Source organism: Cetorhinus maximus, chromosome X (assembly GCF_964194155.1).
Source record: "Cetorhinus maximus chromosome X, sCetMax3.hap1.1, whole genome shotgun sequence".
In the NCBI taxonomy this organism is placed as follows: domain Eukaryota; kingdom Metazoa; phylum Chordata; class Chondrichthyes; order Lamniformes; family Cetorhinidae; genus Cetorhinus; species Cetorhinus maximus.
In genome coordinates this window covers 5,650,146-5,676,999 of record NC_135917.1, presented here as the reverse complement: position 1 = coordinate 5,676,999, position 26,854 = coordinate 5,650,146, and the positions used below count along the sequence as shown (strand labels likewise).

General features: G+C 41.1%; 1 protein-coding gene across 1 annotated transcript; it reads left to right on the top strand.

Moving 5' to 3' along the window:
• Nucleotides 1–1,185: 1,185 nt before the first annotated feature.
• LOC144672604 (GTP-binding protein Rheb-like) lies at nucleotides 1,186–25,022 on the top strand. Its single transcript, XM_078534425.1, has 8 exons — nucleotides 1,186–1,301; nucleotides 2,708–2,779; nucleotides 7,226–7,293; nucleotides 8,774–8,856; nucleotides 10,108–10,164; nucleotides 16,486–16,533; nucleotides 20,898–20,979; nucleotides 24,871–25,022. Exons 1-8 carry the CDS (start codon nucleotides 1,250–1,252, stop codon nucleotides 24,955–24,957), a joined length of 549 nt encoding a protein of 182 aa, XP_078390551.1. The 5' UTR covers nucleotides 1,186–1,249; the 3' UTR covers nucleotides 24,958–25,022.
• Nucleotides 25,023–26,854: the final 1,832 nt, after the last annotated feature.

The following is a 26,854-nucleotide window of genomic DNA, read 5'->3' as shown; positions in this document are numbered from 1 at the left end:
CAGGGCTGACACTTATTCGAACAAAGGATTTGCAGATGTGAGAAAATGATAGCTTTATGCTAATATGATAGCTAATGATTTAGATTGATGGTTCTTGTTTCCATATTTTCCAAAAGTTGGTCAGCCCCAAAGGGTGACTTGAGAGAGATGTTTAAAATTAGGAAGAGATGGGACAGAGTGGATGGAAGAGTGTGTTTCCAGAGGTTGAGAGGCCTAGAATGAGGAGACATAGATATAAGATTAAATGTAAAATAAAACTAAGAGATTTAGGACAAAGAGCAGGGGAAGTATTTTACACTGAAGGTTGGCAGGCTGTGGAATGTAGCACCAGAGTTAGTGATTGAAGCAGAAACCACGTTTAAGAATAGATTAGTTAGGTGGTTGATGTAAGGGGGAACAAAAGGATTTGGGAACAGGGCGAGTACATGTGATTAAGACTATTGCTTGTGCGGGGGATGAACACCAACATAAATTTGGTTAAGCTGAATGGAGGCATAATACATTGAAACAAGGTATAAATTTAATAAGTGTCCAAGGGATTTCATTAAAGATTTTTTTAAAAGCAAAATACTGCGGATGCTGGAAATCTAGAACAAAAACAAAAATACCTGAAAAAACTCAGTAGGTCTGACAGCATCTGTGGAGAGGAACACAATTAATGTTTCGAGTCCGAATGACTCTTCAACAGAGTAAAAATAGAAAAGAGGTGAAATATACATTTTTTTAAACCTGGTTTCAAAATGCACAGAGTTGTACCCCACTTCTCTGCAGACTTTACAGATATGCCTCCAAAAAACGAACTTAAATTGTCTGTGTATCGACAGTAACTGGACTTTAACCACTTTTGGGGGCATGGTGAGAGGACTTTAAATAAAGACGGAGGATTCTTCACACATCCCGAGCGCGCGCTTGCTCTGTGAGATCTCCCCAGGAGGTGGCGCGGGTGGACCGATGCTTTACGGCGCTGCCGTAAAGTGCGTGAAGGGATTTGTTGGGGGGGGGGGGGGATTTTTTTTGTTTGTTTTTTTTTAAATAAGGTTGCTGTGAGGGAAAAAGAGGGGTAGTTGTCGCAAAGCGGAAGGAAAGCTTTCGTAACTAGCCGCGGGAAGAGGGAACCTGATAAAAAGCACCTCAGTCGCTCCGACGCTCTTTCCCGAAGGAGGTGGAAACGAGCCGGTCACGTGACTGATACAAGCCCGGGTAATTCAAAACTCGATATAGATATAAAAATCTAGCTAATCGTCTATAAATGGCTCCTCTAAAGTTTCGGAAGATTGCAGTGCTGGGATATAGATCAGTTGGTGAGTGTTTTTGATTTTCTATGTTTTTTCTTGGGGGGGGGGTCTCGAGGGGATTCGACGTCTCCATGGAGACGCCGCGTGGTTGCAAAGTTTCCACTATTATTTTCTTCTGAATATTATGTTATTCTAAATGCAGTCAAATATTGCTAGCCAGAAACAATGGTCTTTGTTAGTACAGTCGTGTTTTTTTTTTATTCCATTAGTTTTCATGGGTGCTTGTAATTGAATCCGCTGCCTGTAAATCTTGTAAAATATATTGTTTCTTGAAATTCAGGGTAGAAAGGAATGCATTTGTTTCACCAATGGAGAAGCTCGGTGGTCCTGTTTGTTTAGACTAGACCATTCTCACCACTGCCTCCATGTTCGACTGCACCCTTCCTCTCCCCATTGTTGAACTCAGCCCCACTACATTTACCGCCCCCCCCTCCCCTTCAAGGAGTTTTCTTTTACCAGAATGAAAAGTTAGCCTGTAATTTGGGGAGAAAATTCCAGTCCCACTAAATTTCACCCCCCCCCCCCCCCAACCTTTCAAGGAGTTTTCTTTTACCAGAATGAAAAGTTAGCCTGTAATTTGGGGAAAAATTCCAGTCCCACTACATTTACCCCCCCCTTTCAAGGAGTTTTCTTTTACCAGAATGAAAAGTTAGCCTGTAATTTGGGGAAAAATTCCAGTCCCACTACATTTACCCCCCCCTTTCAAGGAGTTTTCTTTTACCAGAATGAAAAGTTAGCCTGTAATTTGGGGAAAAATTCCAGTCCCACTACATTTACCCCCCCCTTTCAAGGAGTTTTCTTTTACCAGAATGAAAAGTTAGCCTGTAATTTGGGGAGAAAATTCCAGTCCCGCTACATTTTTTTGAAACGGTTCAGAGTTGCCTGAGAACGTGTCCTTTCTTGCTCCTGTTGCCCAGTTACAGTTGTGGATGAATTGTAACTGGAATCATATTTACTGGCGACTGTTATCTCCCACTAGATCCCTAGTCGCAGTGATTTTTAAAGTGAGATTATTTTAAACTGGTTTTTGTGCTGGAAGCCGTTCGATAAGTATAATTCCCTTGGCCATTGAAAGGGAAAAGCGCCCCTTACGCTCTTTTAGTTGGGGGGTGGGGGGAGGGAGCGGTAGGAAGAGAGGTTCGTATGTTGACAAAAAAATGATCTTTTAAAACTTAACATGGTTTTAAAATAATTAGCACACGCCCATGTGCTTTTTAAATGGAAAAACCTTGTATTTCTTAGGCGATTTGTCTTAAAGTGAATCACTTTGAATGTAGTGCTTGTTATGTAGGCTCCTTTTTAATGAAAAATAATGTAAGTGCAGTCCGTGTGCTTTAATGTTACCTTTTCAACAAATGTTAAAAGATTTTTGTCATTCTAAAATATATTACTTTGTAAACTCCTTTTTGTAGGAAAGTCATCATTGACAATCCAATTTGTAGAAGGACAATTCATCGATTGCTATGACCCTACAATTGAGAATAGTAAGTATGGTCTTTGTTGAGGTGCTGTAAAGATCACTAAGCATTGAGGACCTCACAAGGTGACTAAGCAAGTTTGGAGTGAACACAGATTGGGACTGTATTGGCAGTTTTTTCTCCTCTGCCCCGCCCCTGAAGATGTTGACCAATGCTGAGGGTGCTTCTGGTCTCTGTCTGGTATGTTGCCCATGTGATCCTAATTCATGTGTGGACCTAGACAGTGAAGGCAGGCTATCTGACTACGGGGACATCAACACAAATCCAGAACCTGTCCTCGACCAGTGTCCTTCCCCTTCTTTATGGGAACAGATTATCACAAACTGATCTGAACACCAATTCTGCGACCTTTTTGACTCATAGGGTGTTTGTGGGACTGAACTGCTTCTGTGTATTTTAAGAAATAGATGCCCTTCAGGCAAGAGTAATGCAGAAACTATCAAACATTGAGTTAGGGACATAGGACATCGAACTTAGTAGCAGGAGTGGGCTGTTCGGCCTGTTGAGCCTGCTCTGCCATTCTTTAAGATCACGGCTGATCTGGTTGTGGTCTCAATTTCACTTTCCTGTCTGCAACCCCCCCCCCCCACCAATAGCCTTGACTCCCTTGTCTATCAAAAATCTGTCTAACAGCCTTCAATAAATTCAATGACCCAGCCTCCACTGCTCTCTGGGGGAGAATTCCATAGGCTAATGATACTCTGAGGGGAAAATATTCTCCTCATCTCAGTCTTAAACTGTGTTCCCTGGTTCTAGTCTACCCCACAAGAACAAATATCCTCCGGGTATCACCCAATCAAGTCATCTCAGGATCTTCTCTCGTTCTCCTAAACTCCAATGAGTATAGGCCCAACCTGTTCAACCTTTCTTCATAGGATAAGCCCTTCATCCCAGGAATGAGTTGAGTGAACCTTCTCTGAACTGCATCTAATGTAATTATATCTTTTTTTCAAGTAAGGAGACCAAAACTGCATACACTATTCTAGATGTGGTCTCACCAAGGCCCTGTACAGCTGCAGTAAAACTAACTTCCCTCCCTTTACATTTCATTCCTCTTGCAAAAAACACTAACATTCCATTTGCCTTCCTAATCACTTGCTGCACTTGTACATGAATTAGAAAATTAGTATGTGAGGACACCCAGATTCCTCTGTATAACTGAGTTCTGCAGTGTCTCTCCATTTAAATATATACTGCTTTTCTATTCTTCCTTCTGCTGGGCAAGTTCACATGTTCACATTTTTCCACATTAGACTCCAGCTGGCAATTTTCTTCCCACTCACTTAACCTATCTACACCCCTTTGTAGACTCTTTACCATCTGTTGACAATTTACTTCCTGCCTATCTTGGTGTCATCAGCAAATTTAGCTACCATACATTTGGTTCCTTCATTCAAGTCATTGATATAGATTGTAAATAGTTGAGACCTCAACACTGATCCTTGTGGCACTCCACTAGTTGCAGCTTGCCAACCTGAAAAAGACCTATTTATCCCCACTCCCTGCTTCTGTTAGCATAGAGTATTGATTAGCTAATATATTACCCCCTACACCATGTGCTCTTATCTTGTGTAGTAACCTTTGATGTGGCATCTTATCAAATGCCTTGGGGAAATCCAAGTACACACCTGGTTCCCCTTTATCCACCTTGCTTGTTACTTCCTCAAAAAACTCTAATAAATTAGTTAAACACTATTTCCTTTTCACAAAGCCATGTTGACTCTGCCTGATCCCATAATGATTTCCTAAGTATCTTGTAACCTGCTTAATAATGGATTATAGCAATTTCCCTATGACAGATGTTTGACTAACTGGCCTATAGTTTCCTTTATTCTGTCTTCCTCCTTTCTTGAATAAAGGTGTTGTATTTGCTATTTTCCAATCCACTGGGACCCTTCCAGAATCTAAGGAATCTTAGAAGATTATAACCAATGCCCTTACTATCTCTGCATCCACTTCTTTGAAGACCCTAGGATGCTGGCCATCTGGTCCTAGGGACTTGTCAGCCTTAAGGTCTAATAGTTTTTCCAGCATCTTTTCCCTGGTGATGGTGATTGTTTTAAAGTTCCTCCTGACCTTACACCTTTTGATTTTCAAATATTTTTGGGAGGTTTTCTAAGTCTTCTACAGTGAAGACAGACACAAAATACCTGTTCAACACCTCCACTGTTGCCTTGTTTGTCATTGTCAATTCCCCAGACTATCCCTCCAGAGGATCAATACTTAATCAATCAATCAAGAGTTAATCTCTTCCTATTTAAATACTTGTAGAAACTCTTACTATTTGTTTTTTTTATATTACTAGAGCTTTCTAGCTTGCTCTACTTTCTCCCACTTCATTTTTTTTTCTGGTTCTTAAAATTCAACCAATCTTCTGACCTACCACTAATCTTTGCAGATTTGTAGAGTGTTTCTTTCAATTTGATACTATCCTTAACTTCCTCATTCAGCCATGAATGATGCATCCTTTCTTTCTCACTGGGATAAATCTTTGCTGAGAGTTATTAAATATCTCCTTAAAAGTCTGTCACTGCATCACTGCAATCCTACCTTTTTAACTTAGTTTCTCAGTTCACTTTAGTGCCTTTTCTTCCTTCATACCCTTATAATTGCCTTTATTTAGGTTTAAAACACTAGTTTTAGACCCACACTTCTCCCCTTCAAACTGAATGTGAAATTCTATCATGTTATGATTGCTGTCATCTAGAGCGTCCTTTACCATGAGGTTATTGATTAATCCTGTCTCATTGCACATTACCAGGTCTACAGTAGCCTGCTCCCTGGTTGGCTGTAGAACATACTATTCTAAGAAATTGTCTCGAATACACTCTTAGGAACTAATTTCCCAGGATACCTATGCCAATCTGATTTGCCCAATCCACATGTAGATTAAAGTCATCCCATTTATTTCTTCCTGTATACCCTGTCCTACCATGTAACCACTGTTAGTGGGCCTATAAACTACTTCCACAAATGACCTCTTACTTTTCCTATTTCTTATCGCTATGCAAACTGATGTCACATGGTGCTCTTTGAGCTAAGGCAATCTTTCATTACTGTACGAATTACATCCTTAATTCACAGAGCTACCCCACCGCCTTTTCCTATCTTCCTGACTTCTCAAAATGTCAAGTACCTTCAATATTCAGGCCCCAGCCTTGGTCACCTTGAAACCACGCTTCTGTAATGGCCATCAGGCCATACATATTTATTTCTATCTGTGCCAACAATTCATCCAATTTGTTACAAATGCTGCATGTATTCTGATACAGAGCTTTTAACACTGTCTTTTTACCATTTTTGCAATCTCTGGCCATATCTGCTAGTGCACTTTTTGTATGCTCTGTGCCTTCCTGCCACAATCTGGTTATGATTACCCAAATTGCTACCCTGCTCTGTGACCTTGTTGTTTCCCTTTGATTTACCACATCTCCTCTCACGTGACCCCTTCCTCCCACCATTTAGTATAAAGCCCTCCCTACGCCCTAGTTATATGACTTACCAGAACACTGCTCTCAGCATGGTTCAGGTGAAGGCCACCCCAACAGTACAACTCCCACTTGCTCCAGTACTGATGCCAGTGCTCCATGAATCAAAAACCATTTCTCCCAACCATCCAACATCGCCTTGTATGTTGATCAAAGAAAGAACTTGCAATTATTTAGCGCCTTTCACAACTGAGACATCTCAAGTGCTTTACAACCAATGAAACCCTTTTGAAATGTAGTCACCGTTGTAAGACTTGTGGCAGCCATTTTGCACACAGCACTGTGATGATGACCAAATAATTTGTTTTAGGTGTAGCTTGAGGGATAAATATTGGCCAGGACACTGGTGAGATCTCCTAGTCTTGTCATGGGGTCTTTTCCATCTACCTGAGAATGCAACACGTGGTTCAAAGTCTCATCTGAAAGATTGCATTTCGACAATGCAATGCTCCCTCGGTAATGCATTGGAGTGTCAGCCTATGTGCTCAAGTCTCTTAGGGTGGGTCTTGAACTTGAATCTGGCAACAGCGCTACCCACTGAGACATAGCTGATAGCTTGTAGGTGCTGCTTGCAAGTGATGCTTTTGTAATTTACTTTTATGAAGACGTGTGGATGTGACAAAAGACCACAGTACTATCCATGAATTTGCAATCTCCCAATCTAATTTTGGACTGTCTTCTGCAAATTTAAAACTGACCAGATACATGTGATCCTCAGTACAGCCTTGGGCCCCTTTTCAATATCAGTTGATACCTTCTTGTGTTACTCCAGAGACTAAACTACTGCTGTGTTATCTGTTGTCTGCATTTGACTGATCTTTGAGTCAATCATGCTGAAATACTATACCTTATTTGCAGGTTTATTGGTAGAACAAAGTGCAGCTATCAAGCACAGGATGTAACCCATCTTTTAAATATATGCCTACTTTCTCCTATTCATGGGTTTTTTTCAACTATTTTGCAGCTTTTAATAAAACTATAAACTTTGCTGGACAAGACTTCTATCTGCAACTGGTGGATACTGCTGGGCAGGTGAGAGCTCGAATCATAGAATTTTATAGCACGGAAGGAGGCCATTTGGCCCATTGTGTGTGTTGCTGGCCAACAAGTAGCCATCCAGCCTAATCCCACTTTCCATCTCTTGGCCTTGTAGGTTACGGCGTTTTAAGTGCATATCTAAGTACTTTTTAAATTTAATGCAGGTTTTTGCCTCTACCATACTTTCAGGCAGAGAGTTCCGGATCCCCATCACCTTTGGAGTAAATAAAGGTGCCCTCGAATCCCCTTTAAACCTCCTACCTCTTGCCCTAAATCTATGCCTCCTGGTCATGGACCTCTCAGCCAAGGAGAATAGGTCCTTCCTCTATCTCAATTTTACAGACTTCAATTAGATTGCCCCTCAGCCTCCACTCTTCCAAAGAAAGCAGCTCTAGTTTATCCAATCTTTCCTCATAACTAAAATTCTCCAGTCCAGGCAGCATCCTTGTAAATCTCCTATCTACCCTCTCTGGTGCAATCACATCTTTCCTATATTGTGGTGACCAGAACTGCACCTGGTACTCCAGCTGTAGCCTAACTAGTGTTTTATACTGTTCCAGCATAACCTCCCAGCCCTTACACTCTATGCCTTTGCTAATAAAGGCCACCTTATCTACCTGTGCTGCCACCTTCAGGGATATGTGGACATGCACTCCAAGGTCCCTCTGTTCTTTTACATTTCTCAGTATCCTACCACTTATTGTGTGTTCTCTTGTCTTGTTTGCCTTCCCCAAATGCATTGCTTCGTGCTTTTCCGGTTTGAACTCCATTTGCCACTGTTCCACCCACCTGACCAGTCCATTGATATCTTCCTGCAGTCCTGACTGTCAACTGCATGCCTAATTTTTGTATTGTCTGCAAACATCTTAATCTTACCTGCTATGTTCAAGTCCAAATCATTGATATATACCATAAAAGACTGTTTTCCACTAGAAACAGCCTTCCAGTCACAAAGCTCTAGCTGGTGATACTTCCTGCAAATGTGGTGGCCTAGGCCACGAGAAGCATCCAGGATTTCCCATGTGGCATAGGATGTGTAGTCCTCGGGGCTGAGGTTCCCTACCGTGCCTTTACTTTCACAACTATTAGAAACACTTAAAAGCTATTCACCGGGTCTTGCTGTCTCCACCCTCACTTAGACCGCTGCTTTGTAAATGACCTGAACAGCACCTATCCCTCATCACCAAATTTTCCAAGTTAAGTACTCTGCAGTACTCCATTGAGCTGGACACTGCAATTTGATGTGTGGGCTAGCATCAGGTTTGGAAAATGGAATGTGATAGATTTTCCTGTGTACTTAGCATGTTGTAGGAATGTGCCTATCATCCTGAAAAGGCTTGCTTGTTTTCAGCCTTTCAGTACCTGGTTTGTGTTGCCTCTTTTTTTTGGTTTGAACCACATTTCACTTGCTTGACACCCTAACTGAAGTTTCATTTTCTTCTCTTACGTTTTTTTTTTGTGTTTCTGCTTTTAGGACGAATACTCTATATTCAGCCGGTCCCACACTGTGGATGTTCACGGCTATGTTTTGGTTTACTCTGTAACCTCAATGAAGAGGTGAGTAATCCGTGTTAAATGACTCAGAACTAGATGGAAGTAATTCTAATTTTTAACAAATCGGTTAATCTTAGATTTAAGCACATCATTTAAGGAACCGAAGAAACCTTGATTTTGATGGAAGTTGATACTTGACTTATTTCAGTTTATGTGGGCATTTATAGTGCAGGTCCAATGCAAAATAAAGCTCTCTCTGCTCCACCATACATCTATATAGTCTGATTTGGACTCGTCTTTTGAAATAAAAGGATACCTGGCTTACAACAATTCATCATTTAGCCCTTCAACACATTGGGCTGTTTTTTTTAAATGGATAGGTGCCCTTGTGGCTCAGAGGGTAAATACACTGCTCATTGTACCACCGAACCATATAGTGTGAAATAGGACAATTCTTAGGCTGTGCTGATCTGATCTCAACAGGAGTAGCAGCTAGAACACAACAGTATGAAATAGGAGCAGGAGTAGACCATATGGCCTGTCGAGCCTGCTCCACCATTCAATACGATCATGGCTGATCTTGGGCTTCAACTTTAATTAGTGATAATGTGGCTTCTCCAAGCCTATTAATTCATGGGATAAAGGAGGCAAGAGAACAAAAATGCCAGAGCAATATCATTCTAGAGTTATATATCTACATGTTAATTTTAATATTTTAATCTCCCTTAATGTTTTTTCAGTTGTGTCATTTTGTATAACTCTCAAATGCATGAACTGAATATGAGTGTGCTAAATTGTTAGAAATTTCAGAACTTGAAATCCTCTGCAGCGGGGCTAGTTTATAAATAAACCTAACCCATGGCAAGCTTTTAATTCTCCTCCAGTGACCTTAGCCATGTGCCCATTCTTAATCCAAAGTTTCAATAGTGAGTTGGTAGACTATTTGACTTTGGGATCCATTGTGGTTGAGCCTGCTGCGGGCATGCCCCAAATGCATTCTAGGTTGAGTCACTAAACTGGATAGGGAGTGGGCACCTCCCCCTGTCTGCCTGGTGGCTGTTGGCAAACTTGGTACAGGCTGATGATCAAACCTTGTGTTTACCTGCTCTGGAGGAGAAGAATAATTTGACTGACTTAAGTGAGGCATTGCGTAATTCTTCAATCTGAAAGGATTATTGGTCCTAAGCCATTGGAGGTGGGAAAGGATGGAAAGGATTTTATGCACTGATTACTCGTGGATGACAGTAGTAGCTACTTTGAAATCTGTGATTTTTTTTGTTGCTGATGTCTGCCTTTTGGATTTCTTTGTTGCAGTTTTGAAGTGATTAAAGCAATTCGCAGTAAACTGCTGGATATGGTGGGAAAAATCCAGTGAGTATTGGTGATTTTTGTAATATTTTTCTGGTTTATTTGAGTAGTGGTCCTGCATACACCTGACTCTGCCCAGCAGATTACATTCTGCAATGGGTCACTTAACCACTGCATCTACTGTAGTGGCAGATACAGAGTGAGTGCACTTGGCAATGGGAATATGCAATGGGAATGCAATAATTAAAAGTCTAATGATGACCATGAAATCATTGTTGATTGTCGTAAAGCCCATCTTGTTCACCGATGTCCTTTAGGGAAGAAAATCTGCCGCATTTACCTGGTCTGGCCTACGTGTGACTCCAGACCCACAGCAATGTGGTTGACTCTTAAATGGCCTAGCAAGCCACTCAGTTCTCAAGGACAATTAGGGATGGCCATAAATGCTGGCCCAGCCAGCGATGTCCATTTCCCATGAATGGATTTTTAAAAAAACCTGCTTCTCTTTTTAAGACCTTAAACTACAGCCCACGTGACTTCTGCCTTTGCCAGGTACATCATTTTCCTAAAGGAAAGAAAACATTTAGGGTAAATTAATGAGCTGAGAAAAGGCCTTCTATTTAATTGAAGGAATGAATCTTTCCTTATCAACTGTTACATTCCTTTCACAGATGTTGACCTTGTAAGATTGTTTTTGCAGCAAACAATTCTGCATTATGTCCTTTTCCCACCATTAAATGCTGTGCTTCAGGAACTAATTGGAGCTATAAAACAAATAGCTAAATCATTGATGTTTACACAAAGATTTCTTCCTGTGAAGGGAATGCCATTCAGTCTCTGCACCTTGACATAACAGCCGGCTATCGTAAAGATGTCACACATCTTCTATATCCTGAGAATTGATAGACTGGGAGAAGCCACAATATCTCAATGGTTAGTGGCTGGAATTTTACAAAGTTTTTGTATGTTTATCAGAGGGTTATTAACACCAAGACGGGTAATTAAACTCCTGGTGCTTTAAGCTTCAGTTCAAAAGTTCAGTGGCTTGTGATATTTTAATTCTGAATCTAATACCTTCTGCCCTAAGTGGGCCTGTATATAATAAAAAGCATGCTTGTCCTATGCCTAAAATTTCACTTTATAGACTCCCAAGCAAGTATAGAATTGATGAAAGCATGAATGAGGGTTTCAGTAGAGGTAAGGTCATGGAAGAGTGGAGTAAGCATAATTTGTAGTGAATAAAATTTTGGGATTTTAATTTCAGCTCTGAGTGAAACAGTAAGCAAAGGTTGCATGGAGTTTGTTTCATCTTAAATGAGAGTAGCCAGAAGGACAATTGAGTTGGTAGCAAACTTGCAGAGTTTTTGGCAGGTACCCTAAAATCGTGCCTTAAGTCGCCTTGTTGTTCCATTGTAAAATTCTGGCTCTCCGTGTCGGTCAGGCAATCTGACATTGTGGAAAGGGTTTTCAAGTTGAGAAGAGGGGTGGGAGAAGCAGAGCTGGGTGTTGGATCAGTGTGGAAGCTGACCTTGTGTCTATAGATGATGTCAGTGCGGGATATTGAAGAGGGGAACAAGGCTGGATCCTTGGTGGAAACTCATGAGGCAACCATGTAAGGAATCTAGAAGAAGCCATTCCCGGAGGTGTGCTAGTTGTATTGTGATGCACAGAAGTGGGACCACGTGAGGAAGCTCCATGGAGGAGGGTAGCATGTGTTGAATGTTGGTGAGATTGAGGAGATATGGTTTCAGAGTCGGGGAGGATATTGTTCATGATTTTGTGGTCTTGGTGCTGTGGGCAGGGTGGAAATCAAATTGAAGGGATTTGGACAGGGGGTTCTGGGATAAGTGAACATGCAGCTGGAAGGTGATGATCTGTTAAAGGATCTTGTACAAGGAGGGGAAGCGAGAAACTAGGCAACAGTTGAAGGGGATAGATGGATCAAGGGTGGATTTTTGAGGAAGGGGTGATGATGACAGGTTTGAAAGGAAGATAGTGCCTGAGTAGAGGGAGTTATAAATCATGTGGTAACTGCTGGGACCAGAAATAAGGTGTCAACAATTGGATGGTGGTGGAGGAGGGCTGTGGAATGGATCATGGCTCAGTTGGGAACGGTGGTGTGTGATTGAACCATACAGACTAGAAGGTTCTTGGTTTCAGCTTAGGCAACGATATGGATTCCCTAGGTAATGGAGGAGAAAAATAAGGATTCTCATTTTTCTTGGCTATCTAATAATCTCCATTAGCATGTGTATAGCATGTTGGGTCTGGCTTGATTGTGATTCTCCTACAGCCGACAAGCTTATCGTCCCTCATTTTTTAAGCTTGCACGTGAAGAACATCCACTTGGGCAAGATACTGGAGGGTGACTGGTGCCCATGGAACATATGGGAGAGTAATTCAGTACCTTCAGGAGAGATGGGTGGGAAACACTTAATTAAATGTTAATTGTTGTCTTTGTCTATGGGGTGCCTAATAAATACTAGGATTTGAGTATCTCTGTTTTTCAGCTATGATACTTTAAAAGATTGTACTGTTTAAATAAACCTTCCTACAGTTTCTGTTATACTCTCCACACTCGATCCAGCACAGGTCATTGTGGCTTCCGTCTGTAATAGTAGAGATCAGGAGTGATTTGGCTTGCTTGTGATGCACAAAAACATTTTGTGGCTGCAAAATATTTTGAGTGGACTATAAAAGTAAGCAGCTTCTTCAGGTAGAAGCCAACAGGTGATTATCAGATTGTGAACACACTTTTTAAAAAAAAAAAAAATCATTTATGGGATGTGGGCTTTGCTGGCTAGGGCAGCATTTGTTGCCCACCCCTAATTGCCCTTAGTGAGCTGCCGCCTTAAACAGCTGTAGTCCATGTGGTGTAGGTACACCCACAGTGCTGTTAGGGAGAGTGTTCCAGGATTTTGACCCAGCAACAGTGAAGGAACGGTGATATATTTCCAAGCCAGGATGGTGAGTGGCTTGGAGGGGAACTTCCAGGTCATAGTGTTCTCATGTATAATTACAGAACAAAACTCTGGTGCACATTTCCCCCAGACCATAGCCTAGAACAAATTAACCCTGATTTACAGAGCCTCTCTTGAACTCAGTGACCCTAAGTATTGTGGCATTCAGAGCATTTCATTGGATGCCATTCTTGTACAGTGTAAAATGTTGCCATGCTTCTTTAAAGGATTAACCATCACATTCATCAAACTTTGACAAAATGAGTGAAGAGGGGAAAATGCAATTCCTTTTGTAATGTGTGACCATGACCGTAGTTGGAAACCTCTAGATTTAAAGTGGCCACAACAGGTTTTTGAACCCTAAAAATACCAGTTATTCTGGTTCAGAGACTTGATGGCTTTTTAAATAGCTTAAATGAACATTATGCATGAGGGAATGGGTGCAGAATGCATTTAACTGTTCTTTAATATCACTTTATTAGAGTAGGGCATGAAAAATGTATGCAAGTGTTTTTAATGATGCTGATAAATGCATGCTATTAATGCAGCTCATACAAACGGAGTGGACAGATGCAACATAACAGTTTGTCTGTACGTTGCATGGCTTTTTTCCTTCTGTCTGGTAAGGGTGACAGTGATATAGTAATGATTTGTCAGTGCAAGATGATGTCTGTTTTCGATAGGTATGTTGGCCTACTCAGTACAAGCTACAATCACTGTCAACTGGAAGGAATGATTCAGAAGGAAGAAATCTTTAAGTGTCAGTAATGTTAATAATTATAATTTATTCAACCCTCAGCCGGCCATCATCTCCGCATTATGCTCCACCTCTTGAACGTCCGTGTATTTGCCAGATGTGCAGGTGAGTAGTGAGGACATGCATGTAAGTAGATACTTTCTTGCATTCACTGACTTGTGCCTTCCGTGCATGGAAGTAGCTGAGATATTTTGATCAATGTAGACAAGATGTAAGGCCAAATTGGAGTATGTACAATTGAAAAATATTATAGATTACCACTGTTTTACTTTCAATTCTCTCTCCAAAATGTAAATCTGCCTATTAGCTACCATTGAACTTTGAATCTTGGAGCTGGCGAAGGGGAAATTGAACTTTGTCAACCTATAGTTAATGGATTACCATTATGACCTGAAATCAAAAGCCTCAATTCTCCAATCTCGGGTGTTGAATGGACTACTTGCACTAAGCAGTTCTTTTAGGCAATTGTATTGCTGCAGTCTGTTCTTTATTTCACTTTGGGACTTTTGACTTGAATCTTGAGCCAGATCAGAGACTTAGAAACCTAGGAAATGTAGAATTCTTAGAGTTCTTAATGGCTGTTTTAAAGGTATATTGCCAATTTACATTGTAATGCTGAAAGGTAAATGAGACAGCACTGCTACTACCAGAAATTCCTGCGTTTTGCAGGCAACCAACCAGGGAACTGCAGGCCAGTCAGTCTAACCTTAGTGGTGGGGAAACTATTGGAAGCAATTCTGAGGGACAGAATTAATCTACACTTGGAGAGGTAGGGATTAATCAAGGACAGTCAGCATGGTTTTGTTAAGGGGAGGTCTTGTCTGACCAATTTGATTGAATTTTTCAAAGAGGTGACCAGGTGTGTAGATGAGGGCAATGCATTTGACATAGTATACTTGGACTTCAGCAAGGCTTTTGATAAGGTCCCACATGGGAGACTAATAACGAAGGTAAGAGCCCATGGGATCCAATTTGGCAAATTGGATCCAGAATTGGCTGAGTGGCAGGAAGCAGAGGGTGATGGTCGAGGGGTGTTTTTGTGACTGGATGCCTGTGTCTAGTGGGGCTCCACAGGGATCGGTGTTGGGTCCCTTGCTGTCTGTGGTATATATAAACGATTTAGACTTGAATGTAGGAGGGTTGATCAGTAAGTTTGCGGATGACACGAAAATTGGTGGGGTGGTAAATAGTGAGGAGAATAGCCTTGGATTACAGGAGGATGTAGATGGGCTGATCAGTGGCAAATGGAATTTAATCCGGATAAGTGTGAGGTGATGCACTTGGGCAGGACAAACAAGGCACGGCAATACACGATGAATGGTAGGACCCTGGGAAGTACCGAGGATCAGAGAGACCTTGGTGTACATGTCCACTGGTCCCTTAAGATAGTGGGATAGGTAGATAAGGTGGTTGAGAAGGCATATGGGATACTTAGCCTTTATTAGCTGAGGTATAGAACATAATAGCAGGGAGGTTATGCTGGAACTGTATAAAACGCTGGTTAGGCCACAGCTAGAGTATTGCATGCAGCTGTGGAATCCGCATTATAGGAAGGATGTGATTGCACTGGAGAGGGTGCAGAGGAGGTTTACCAAGATGTTGCCTGGGTTGGAGAGTTTTAGTTCTGAGGAGAGATTGGATAGACTGGGGTTATTTTCCCTGGGGCAGAGGAGATTAAGGGGGGACATGATTGAGGTGTATAAAATTGAGGGGCATAGATAGGGTAGACTTTTCCCCTTGGTGGAGGGATTAATAACCAGGGGGCATAGATTTAAGGTAAGGGGCAGGAGGTTTAGAGGGGATGTGAGGAGGAATTTTTTCACCCAGAGGGTGGTGGGAATCTGGAACTCACTACCTGAAAGGGTGGTAGAGGCAGAAACCCTCATAACATTTAAGAAGTATTTGGATATGCACTTGCAATGCTATGGCATACAAGGCTATGGGCCTAGTGCTGGAAAATGGGATTAGAATAGTTAGGTACTTGTTTGACCAGTACAGACTCGATGGGCTGAAGGGCCTTTTTCTGTGCTGTAGACCTCTATGACATGCCAGTGATGGTTATTCTGTGTTGTTTTATTTCCTGATCAGCGTGTATCTTGCCAGCTATTAAATAGCTTGAATCAATGATGTCTTAAAACAACTTCATATGTAAAAGCAAGCTGATGCAGTTGTTTTTGGACTGTGGAATCTGCTCATAATTTACATGGGGTGGCTTTCATAACACCAGGAGCCTTGGCCAATATTACTGAACCATTTCTTTAAGGGGTTCTGTGATATTAATACAGCATTGAGTGGTATTGCAGCTGGTAATGCTCTCCAGTGTTGAAGTGCTTGGCTGCTGCACGCTATAGTCTCAAAATGGAAGTGTGGTAAGTACATCACAAACGCTACAATAAATTTATACTTGATTTCAACTTGACATTAATTGAATATGTGTACTTTTGAACAGAGTTGTTCATTAGCTGGTACTGAGAGGCTTCTGTTATCCAAGTTTTAGCAAAAGAAAATATAGGGTTCCTACAGATGAGCAAATGTGGGAATTAGTATGGGCTATTGCAGACTTGGGTGTACTGGTCTCTGAAGAAGAAAATTACTATTCTGATGCTTCATTTGATTTTTCATATTGCAGACAAAACTACTGTTTGTTCTTTTCTCTCCATCCTTTAGAATACCAACAGTGCTTGTTGCAAATAAGAGAGATCTTTCAAAACAAAGGTATGCAGTTTTACTTGTTTAGTAGCCCTGTTTTCTATGTGAAGTCTCGCTATGCTAATGTGACTTTAATTATCCCAAGGTAGACTGGAACAAAAGTAATGAGTGGCAAAGAATAGAATAATATGTTTAGAACACACTTTTTTTTTAGTCTTGTGTTTGATCTAGTTCTAGAGAATGAAGTGAGGGATGTAGGTAATGGAAAGGTAGGGAAATATCTAGGAAAAATCAAAAAAAGGGGAAGAGAGAATAGTGAAAGATAATGATACCAGAGTGAGGGAGAACTGCAAAAAAAAATCAAGCTGAATAGAGAAGAAACAAAGTAGATTAGAAAGGGAAAGAGGTGGTATGAAAGATATATAGAGAAAGTAATAAAGGGCTTTATAAGCATGAAGGGGTAGGACATTACCCAATGTCATCCCATTCTGGTGGTTACCAATAATTAGAGACTAAACTGGACTAACCACTTAAGTGACTGAGATCAGAGACTGGATATTCTGCAGGAAGTGGCTCACCTTCTGACTCTCCCAAACACCCCACTCCTCTACAAGACACATGTCATTGATGAAATACTTTCCACTTGCCTGGATGTGCAGCTGCAACAACACTTGAAGCTCAACACCAACCAGGACAAAGCAGTACTCTTGACTGCCTCCCTACCCACCACCATAAACTTTCACTCCCTCCACCACCGGTGTACAGTGGCAGCAGTGTACACCATCTACAAGATGCACTGCAGCAATTCACCAAGCCTCCTTCAATGGCACCTTCCAAACCTGCGACCTCTACCACCTAGAAAGACAAGGGCAGCAGACGCATGGGAACACCACTGCTTGCAAGTTCTTCTCCAAGCCACTTACCACCTTAACTTGGAACTATATCGCCGTTCCTTCACTGTCGCTGGGTTAAAGTCCTGGTGCTCCTGACTTAACAGCACTGTGGGAGCACCTTCATATGGACTGCAGCCATTCAAGATGATGACTCACCACTGCCTCTTGAAGGTAAGGATGGGTAATAAATGCTGGCTTTGCCAATACCACTCAGACCCTGCAAATTAATTGGGGAGAAAAAAAAAGAGGAAATCTTCCCATTGAGGATAAAGGAATGGCAGCAATGTTAAATGAATATTCTACCTTTTTCTTTAAACAAAGAGCATGGTAGGGGAAATTATTGGGTACAAGATAAGGAGGTGGAGTAATTGGATACAATTAGATAGTAATGTTTTAAAAAGAAAATTTGCTGAAACTCCAAATAAAATAGGCATCAGACCTTGAAGCAATGGATTCTGAAATACTGAGGGAAGTCAGAGTGGAAAAAAGTTGAGGCTCTGACCACGATCCTTCAAATATCCTTTGATGTGGAAGTTGTGCTACTGGACTGAAGGTTTGCCAGTGTAATGCCTCTGTCAAAAAAGGATAAACCAGGTAGCTGTAGACCTTTCAGCTTAACTTTGATGGACAAGCTTGTAGAGGCCTTAATATGGGATGAAATTGATGGTAGTCTATAAATCTTGGGTTAATTGTGGACAACAACGAACATGGATTTTGTTAAAGGCCAGACATGTGACAAATTTGAGTTATTTGAAGAAATTAGACTCTATTGTGAAAGGAATTGAGCTGAATGTTATATGGATTTCCAAATGGTATTAAATAAGATGTCATATAGCTTTTTAAAATTGAGGTACACAGCATTCTAGGGAATGTGGTAGTGTGAATAGGAAGTTGGTTAAAGAATAGAGAATGGAAAGCAGTAATTCGAGATGTTGGAAAACTGAAATAAAGACAGAAAATGCTGGAAATACTCAGGTCTTGCAGCATCTGTGGAGAAACAGTTAATAGTTCAGGTCAACTTTCTGAAGGGAACAGTTAAAAGATTGTGGCCAGTTTTAGGTGCCTTATTTCAGAAATGATGTAAAGACCATGGAGTGTGCAAATGAGATTCACTAGCCATTCCTTAAAACTATTCCCTCTTATCAGGAAGTGGGACTCCTTTCATTACAACAAAGAAAGTTAAGCTTAACGTCTAGTGGAGATCTGCTAGGTGCTGATAAACTGTACTGTTATCTGAAGGTTACACTGGTGGGTAACTAGGGGTAGAAATTTGAGATGGCCAAAAAGAACAAAGGAAGAGATTAGAAGTTAAGATAAAATGTCCAACCAGAAACAGTGCTGGAATCAGAATCCAGAATAGTTTTTTAAAAATGTTTTTTAATTTAAAAAAAAAAGAAAAAATGTAAAAGCATATAGGAAATATGCCAGGTAATGGGACTATGGAGATGGGCACAATGGATGATTTTGTAACTCAAATGTCTAATTTGTGTCTAAAAGCAGTGTTAGTGGGATCGAAATCTGGAGCAGAATTGTAGTGCTGACATATCTGCTGTTTGTCTGCCTGTTTGATTTTCAGACCAATCTTGACCTGGATCTCCTGCACAAAACAGGCAGAGCCCTTATTAATAAATGGAAATTGGGGTCTGATGACACATGCACAGCCACACTTCCCCCAAAACTGTTTTTATTTCTACCATCAGTTCCTAATCCCACCCACGAAACGTAGTGGTCAAGAGGCAGCCATTTCCACTGATATATTTAAATTAAGGGATCTCCTCTGGGGTAAAACTGCAGACATTTTGCTTGCATTCAATAGTTCTGTTTTTTTTCTTCCTGCTTGCACAATTTCACAGTGCTTGTCACTTTATAATGTTCTGAACTCTTGAGGGGTTTGTAGCATTGCATTTATTTTTTCATGGGGGAATCCTTCTGGGAATTTCACTGCAACGTAAGAAGTGAGCAGGTGGAGGGAGAGCAAAATTGATGGAGGCATGCTTGCAGGGATCTTTACCCTCCCAATTTAGTCTCTGGTCTCTGAACAACATACCTGCAGCTCTCTGAGGAGCAGTCCATATGAAGGCTTCAATCCTCTGAGGAGGTTGTCTGAGTTGTTGCCTTGCAACAAAACCTGCAACTAATTGTCACAGAGTACAACATTGCTTTTTGCAGTCAAGGTCACTGTAGCTCTGAACGTCTTTGTCTCTGGCGACAGAGGGGATTTCGGCAACATCAGTCAATCTTGTAGCTCATGCTTTCGTTTAGGTGACTGATGCCATAGAGCAAATGTTTTCATTTGCCTCATTTGACTTCCAGAAACAGCAGGATAGAGCTCTGGATTTGCATAGAATACAAGATTCACCAAGTCCAGGGTGTCATTGGCTGCATCCATGTGGGTGCTCCATGTAAACTCCTGCTTTCATGAATTGTGAGGGCTTCCACTCCATTAATGTGCAACTGATATATGATCACCAGGTGCAGCTGATATATGATCACCAGGAGCAAATCATGCTGCTGTATGCCCACTTTCCTAGCAGCTGCCATGATGCTTTTATCTTGCACCAATCTTAGGACAAGGGCTATTCCTTGCACACTTGGCTAGTGACTTCTGTTGGTTACCCATACTCGTCAGTCAAACTGCATTACTTCAGGTCCATGCGTCAACTATACCCTTCATCAAGTAGGTTATTGATGCCCTCCATTGACGATTCTGATACCTGGACGTAATCTGGTGGTTTCCTGCCCAAGTCTATCCGACATCATGGTAGTTTGATATATACTGCATAACTGATCTGCAACAAGGCCAACATGGGTGCATCGTTGAACAAGACCACAATGGAGTGGGCATTGATGTTATGGCAGACCAAAAACGTGAACGCACTGGACTGCAAGTCATTGACTGTCTGCGGATGGTTGGCTTGTACGGATACGAAACCGACTAGCATCCGTTGTCTGGAGCTGTTGATAAGATATGGTGGTTACCTATAACTGTAATGTTATAAATGTTTCCAGAGCAATATGTAATCATATAATGTTGTATTAACTCATATAGACTGGGAAGTTCTCTGGTTTTATCATTGGTCTGCATTGAGTTAGCTGGGGGAGGAGGGTGTGGTTACAACTGGCCTTTTATGCTTCCAAGGTTAGGGAAGAGGCAGAATCAGCCAGGGTTCCAGCTCCTGATACTACCTTGTTGCTAAGTGTGGTTTACCTGTGTGTTCTTTTCCTCTTCCCCCAGCATGTATTCCTAACATTTGTTTGAGTCCGTGTGTGAATTGCCAGTTATGTTGTTTCGAACTTGTAAACCTGTACACTAACAGCAATCAGTCTTTGGGAAAAGAGGGGAGATGTTTTTGTGGGGATGGAGGAAGTAAATGCTTCCAATTGTATGACCTAACTGAAACTCCCAAACATTTTTTTCTTTGCATAAACTGGGTGTGTTTTTTGTTTTTTAAATTTAAGAAAAACCCTTGAACAAAGCCATTCTTTCTGAAGAAGAATTGCATTGGTTTACATTGTCATTTACTCCTCTTTCCATAGGGTGGTGCAGACTGAAGAAGGGAAAAAACTTGCAGATTCCTGGGGGGCTGCATTCTTGGAATCCTCAGCAAAACAGAATGATGTAAGTGACTAAGGAGAGAAAAATTGATAGCCTGCATGTTCCCATTCCCCAAAGGTGGCAATATAGTGGCAGATTAGCAAGGGTGTTTAGATCGAAAACTACTTTTATGCAGGTGCTGTTTTAGTTTGGATTCATGGATTCCAGACCAGTGTCCATGAGACTGTTCCCCACATTTTCACTTTAAATCTATCTGGTAACCTTGGGGCACAATCATAAATGTATGGGAAACTGGAGTGTGCTGAACTACACGTGGTAGAAGCTCTGCAATGCAGTTACTCCGCGCCTCTCCACCACCCCCCCCCCCCACCCCCAAAAGAGGTTTTCTTTTAAAGTATTTTGTTTATCCACCTTGACATGTCTACTGTTCCCAGATGCATCATTTTTAGGGCCTTTTTTGAGTACAGGACAAATGCACTCTGTGCATCCTTGATTGGGAAATTCTCTTGGATGCCCAATTGAAAGAATTAAACTTCTTTAACTGCTGAGTTCTTAAACATCAAGCAAAACTAAGCATTACCTGACAATTGCAGTAGTCCAGAATTATCAATTGCATCTCCACTTTTAGTGCTCTGGTCCACAATACCTCTGTTTCTACATCAACAAGACATTAAAAGCTTTTATGTGCAGACAGTTGTCAATTTGAAATTGTGCATGGATTCATAAAAGTTGATCCCAAACAGTTTTGAGTGGGCTATGACACCATACGAACTAAGAGTAGGAGCATTTTTTGTTATTTGTTCATTGGATGTGGGCATCGTGGGCTAGGCCAGCATTAATTGCCCTCGCTCAGAGGGCATTTAAGAGTCAACCACATTGCTGTGGGTCTGGAGTCACCTGTAGGCCAGACCAGGTAAGGATGGCAGATTTCCTGCCCTAAAAGGACATTAGTGAACCAGATGGGTTTTTACAATAATTGGCAATGGTTTCATGGTTGTCATCAGACTTTGAATTCCAGATTTTTTTTTTATATTGAATTCAAATTTCACCATCTGCCATGGTGGGGTTCGAACCCGGGTCCCTAGAGCATTGCCCTGGGTCTCTGGAATAGTAGTCAGTGATGATGCCATTATGCCACCGCCTCCCCAGGAGTAGGCCACCTGGTCCTTCGAGCATGCTCTGCCATTCAATAAGATCATGGCTGATCTGACTGTAACCTCCTGCCTACCCCCGGTAACCCTTCACCCCTTGTTAATCAAGAGTTGATCTACCTCTGCCTTGAAAGCATTCAAAGACTCTGCTTCCACTGTCTTTTGAGGAGGGAAGTTCCAAAGACTCACCACCCGCTGAAAGAAAAATTCCTTCTCATCTCTGTCTTAAATGGGCAACACCTTATTTTTAAACAGTGACCCCTAGTTCTAGATTCTCCCACAAGAGGAAACATCCTCTCCACATCGACTCTTCAGGATCTTTTATGTTTCAATCAACTCGCCTCTTGCTCTTCTAATCTCCAGCAGATACAAGCCTAGCTGCCTTGTCTTTCCTCATAAGATAACCTGCCCATTCCTGCTATTAGTTTAGTAAACCTTTCTGAACTGCTAATGCATTTACATCCATCCTTAAATAAGGAACCCGATACTGAACACAGTACTCCAGATGTGGTCTCACCAATGCCCTGTATAACTGAAGCATACCCTGTCAACTTTTGCATTCAATTCCTCTTACAATAAACGATAATATTCTATCAGCTTTCCTAATTACTTGCTGCACCTGGATACTAGCCTTTTGCGATTGACCATCAAGCTCATATTGCTGTGACCATGTTCAGAATGGTTGTTAACACTGGTCTTTTCACTTCCTATGCTGTTTACATTAATCTGTATTAAAATTTGGAGAGCATCTGTTGCCCTTAAAAGTGTCAAAAGGATTATAAAAATGCAGAAAAAAAGTCTTTTCAGGCTGTTTTTTTTACTTCTGACCTGGAGCTGGACATTTTATGCACAGCTTCCCTCCTGTAAACCTCTCACCAACCAGCAATTGAACTCTGGTTCATCTCAGATTCAGCGATTAGAAAGTTGTGCCTTAAAGGGACAGGTGAGCTCAACCACAGCTCCATTTTAGCAACAGAATAATACACTTGACATCTCACAGTACTGAGTAGCGTGTGTGATTTGATGTTGGGGGGAAACGTGTGGATGCAATAGGAACAGCCTAGCCTTTTGGAAGACCAGCTGGTCTTTTGTTGGAAGATCTTTGTCCACTGTTAACAGTTCAGCCTTGGGGTCTAATATTATTGGACCAGCCCCAACCGAACTCCATCTGTTTCCATGGTGTATGTTGTTAGTTTACTTGTGCTCGCAAACACCTTTATCTTGTAACTTCAGATTGACGTGCTAAATGGACTTTTCTTGTCCAATGTTTTTTCTTTTAAATGTTCTTGGTCATGGGGCCAGGTGGGTTTATTGTGGGTTAGGTAATTTTCCATGTTTCCAGTGGGGTTCCCAAGGGCTCAGTACTAGGTCCCCTGCTTTTTGTGGTATATATTAATGATTTGGATGTAAACATAGGGGGAATGATCAAGAAGTTTGCAGATGACTCAGAAATTGGCCGCACAGTTGATAGTGAGGAGGATTGCTGTCAACTGCAGGAAGATATCAACGGACTAGCCAGGTGGGCAGGAAAGTGACAAATGGAATTCAGCCCAGAGAAGTGTGAGGTGATGCATTTGGGGAGGTCAAACAAGACAAAGGATTACACAATAAAAGGCAGGATACTGAAAGGTGTAGAGGAAGTGAGGGACTTTATGAGTGAATGTCCACAGATGCCTGAAGGTAGCAAGACAGGTCGGTAAGATGATTTAAGAAGGCATATGGGGTCCTTTCATTCATTAGCCGAGGCAGAGAATATAAGAGCAGGGGGATTATGTTGGAACTATATAGAACACTACAATTGTCTACACTTCACTGCATTACATTAGGCCACAATTTGAGTACTGTGTGCAGTTCTGGTCATCTCATTACAGAAAGGATGTAATTGCATTAGAGGGTACAGAAGAGATTAATGAGGATGTTGCCAGGACTGGAAAATTGCAGCTATGAGGAAAGATTTGATACGCTAGGGTTGTTCACCTTGGAACAGAGGAGGCTGAGGGGCGACTTGAGGGGCCTGGATATAGTGGATAGGAAGGACCTACATACTTTAGCAGAGAGGTCAGTGTCTAGGGGGCACAGATTTAAAATGATGAGTAGAAAGATTAGAGGGGAGATGAGGACAATGTTTTCACCTAGTGGGTTATTAGGGTCTGGAACTCACTGCCTGAAAAGGCAGTAGAGGCAGAAACCCTCAACTCATTTAAAAGGTGTCTGGATGTGCACCTCAAGTGCCGTAACCCGCAGGACTGCGGACCAAATGCTGGAAAATGGGATTAGGCTGGGTGGCTCATTTTTCGGCTGGTGCAGACACAATGGGCTAAGTGTCCTTTCTGTGCCTTAAACTTTCTACGATTCTATGAACTCTGCATTTCGACCATTGCCTTCTGAAGGGAGCTGAACAAGTGCTGCACAGAGGTGAATTTAGCAGTTAGCTGCTCATGACTGCTGATATTGAGGTGAAATGTTATACTTACACAGCCGAAGTGAATTGGTGGTAGGTTTTGGTAGTTTCCCAGCAGAACCACTGTTGTACAGATGGGTATGAAATGGCCCAAATCCGTATCTGTTCCTGTATTGTGACATGTAGGTTACATCGCATGTACAATTCAAAACTTGTGCTTTGGATGTGAACCAGTGGCACAATACTGAGAGCTATAGAGCTAACTTTTAAATCAAAAGGCGAGGGGCAGCCATCCACTGTCCTATGTTTGGCATCTCTGTGCCATAGTATTTAAACACTGTTACCCTTGAGAGCAGGCAATATTAAAGTGTTAAATATTATTGAATTGCTTTTCTCTTTCAGACTACAGTGGAAATCTTCAAAATGATGATCCAAGAAATTGAAAAAGCAGATGGGTACACACAGGACAGGAAATGTGACATGATGTAGTGTGGTTTGTGGAAATGACATTCCTCTGGGTCGTGAAGAAGGGAGCCACCTATGAGTTTGTTTTCAAATCTAATTGTTTGGTGAATCATTGCCTACAACCAAAGTAACAGCACAGAGGTCCACTACAACTGTTTTGCAATAATCAGCTTGATTTACTAGATCACTTGAGTTGTTACATTAGTTCTGTATTGGTCATTTGTGCCATTCTTTACAGTTTATGATATGCTAGTCCTGGCATAGACTAGTAGTTTCCAAAACATTCTGAAAGGTATTCTGTAATGAGAGGAGGGAAAATTGCCAATTTTACACTGCAGAATTAATTATAAAGTAGTTTTATTCAGCATGCTTTACATTAATGAACTACCTATTACAATCTAACATTTGGTGCCTGATGGGCTGCCACTTTCTTGTGGTCTTTTTAGTTTGATAAAGATCATATTCCCATAGTGGGAACGAGTGCACTCTTTTATAAGGGGTGGATTCATAATTGTGACGGACTTCTAAATGTGTGTTGCATTTTGTAGTGCCTATATATAGCAAATGTTGTGACTGGGTAAAGTTTAGTTTGTAATAGCTGAGTCTTGAACTGCTGGAATCCTTGTCTACACGTTTTAGAATGGTGTAGTTTGTTGACTATTTAAGTTGAATAACTGGGTTGATAAAGTAAGTACATTTTGTAATTTGTTTGTTTCTAATGCTGCTGGTCTAACACATCCAATTATAGAGTTTTACTTTGGCTTAGAGTAATACTGAAGCATCTTTATGGAATGGGTCTTTATCTGCTGACTGATCTTTAGGAAGAAGCCCATGCCTTGAAGCCCCTTTCTCATCGTTCCTGCTGAAGTAAACTTTTGAAATTTTGGTTGAGTTTGAACAAAGACAACACCCAAGAAAATGCTGCTGCTAGAGACAGTAAGCTGCTTTGAGCTGAGTTACGCTGCAACATGAACTTTATTTGTAAGGGACAGATAAGTTATTGCAAAAACATTTTTTGTGTATAAAGATCAACTATAAAGTTTAGGAAGTGTTTTTTTTGTTAACTTAAGTAACTCTGCTTTATAGTTATTTATTTAAACATGTAAATAGTAAACTCTGGCACACAGGATGTTCATGCTAAACTAATAGCCATGACCCTGTAATAGTGTGCAGGAGCAATTGTAATCTGTGACAAATTAAGAATTTCTATATTTGTATTTAAGATTTACTAGCAACATTTGAAGAAATGAATTGGGCTTGTTTTTGATATTTCTTTACTGTCAGTTAGTTGAGTTGTTGCATGTAATGGTATATTTTGTCTGTTATGTAATAACTGTCATGGGGCAGCCAAGCTTTACCAGTATAACTTATAGTCTTGTCTCTGATAACCTATTATTTATCTGTTAGGTGGCCCTCCTGTTGTTAGTATGATTTATACAATCTTTTTGAGATAAAGGTTCTTCAAGAAATTTACATAAACCAAAGCTGATTTTTGTCAAATTTCACCTTGCCTATTGCTGCTATTTGGTCACAAACAGTTTATCTGAGCCATCATACTGTTAACTGTCAGAAATTATTTGACATTGAATTTCAGTGTGTATTGAGTGAGAATTGCATTTTCTTGTATTGTCTTCCTGACTATTGATGTAGTATTCTGGTAAAGTTCATCTGTTCAATAACTTGTTCAGAGAAATTCAACTCCTAAGAGAGTATTTTATTTTCTTAAATGGAGGCCAACTACATCTAGATGTATTAGCTCTCATTGCCATCGAGACGGTGCCTTGAATTATTTCCTTTTGCTTAAGCTGACATATCTTGTGCCCTCCGGAGATGTCATTGGGTCTTGAAATGTTGGCCAATTAGTTGTTTATCAATTAACTACATTCCTATTGTAGTCAGTATTTTTCTTGTTTGCATTATA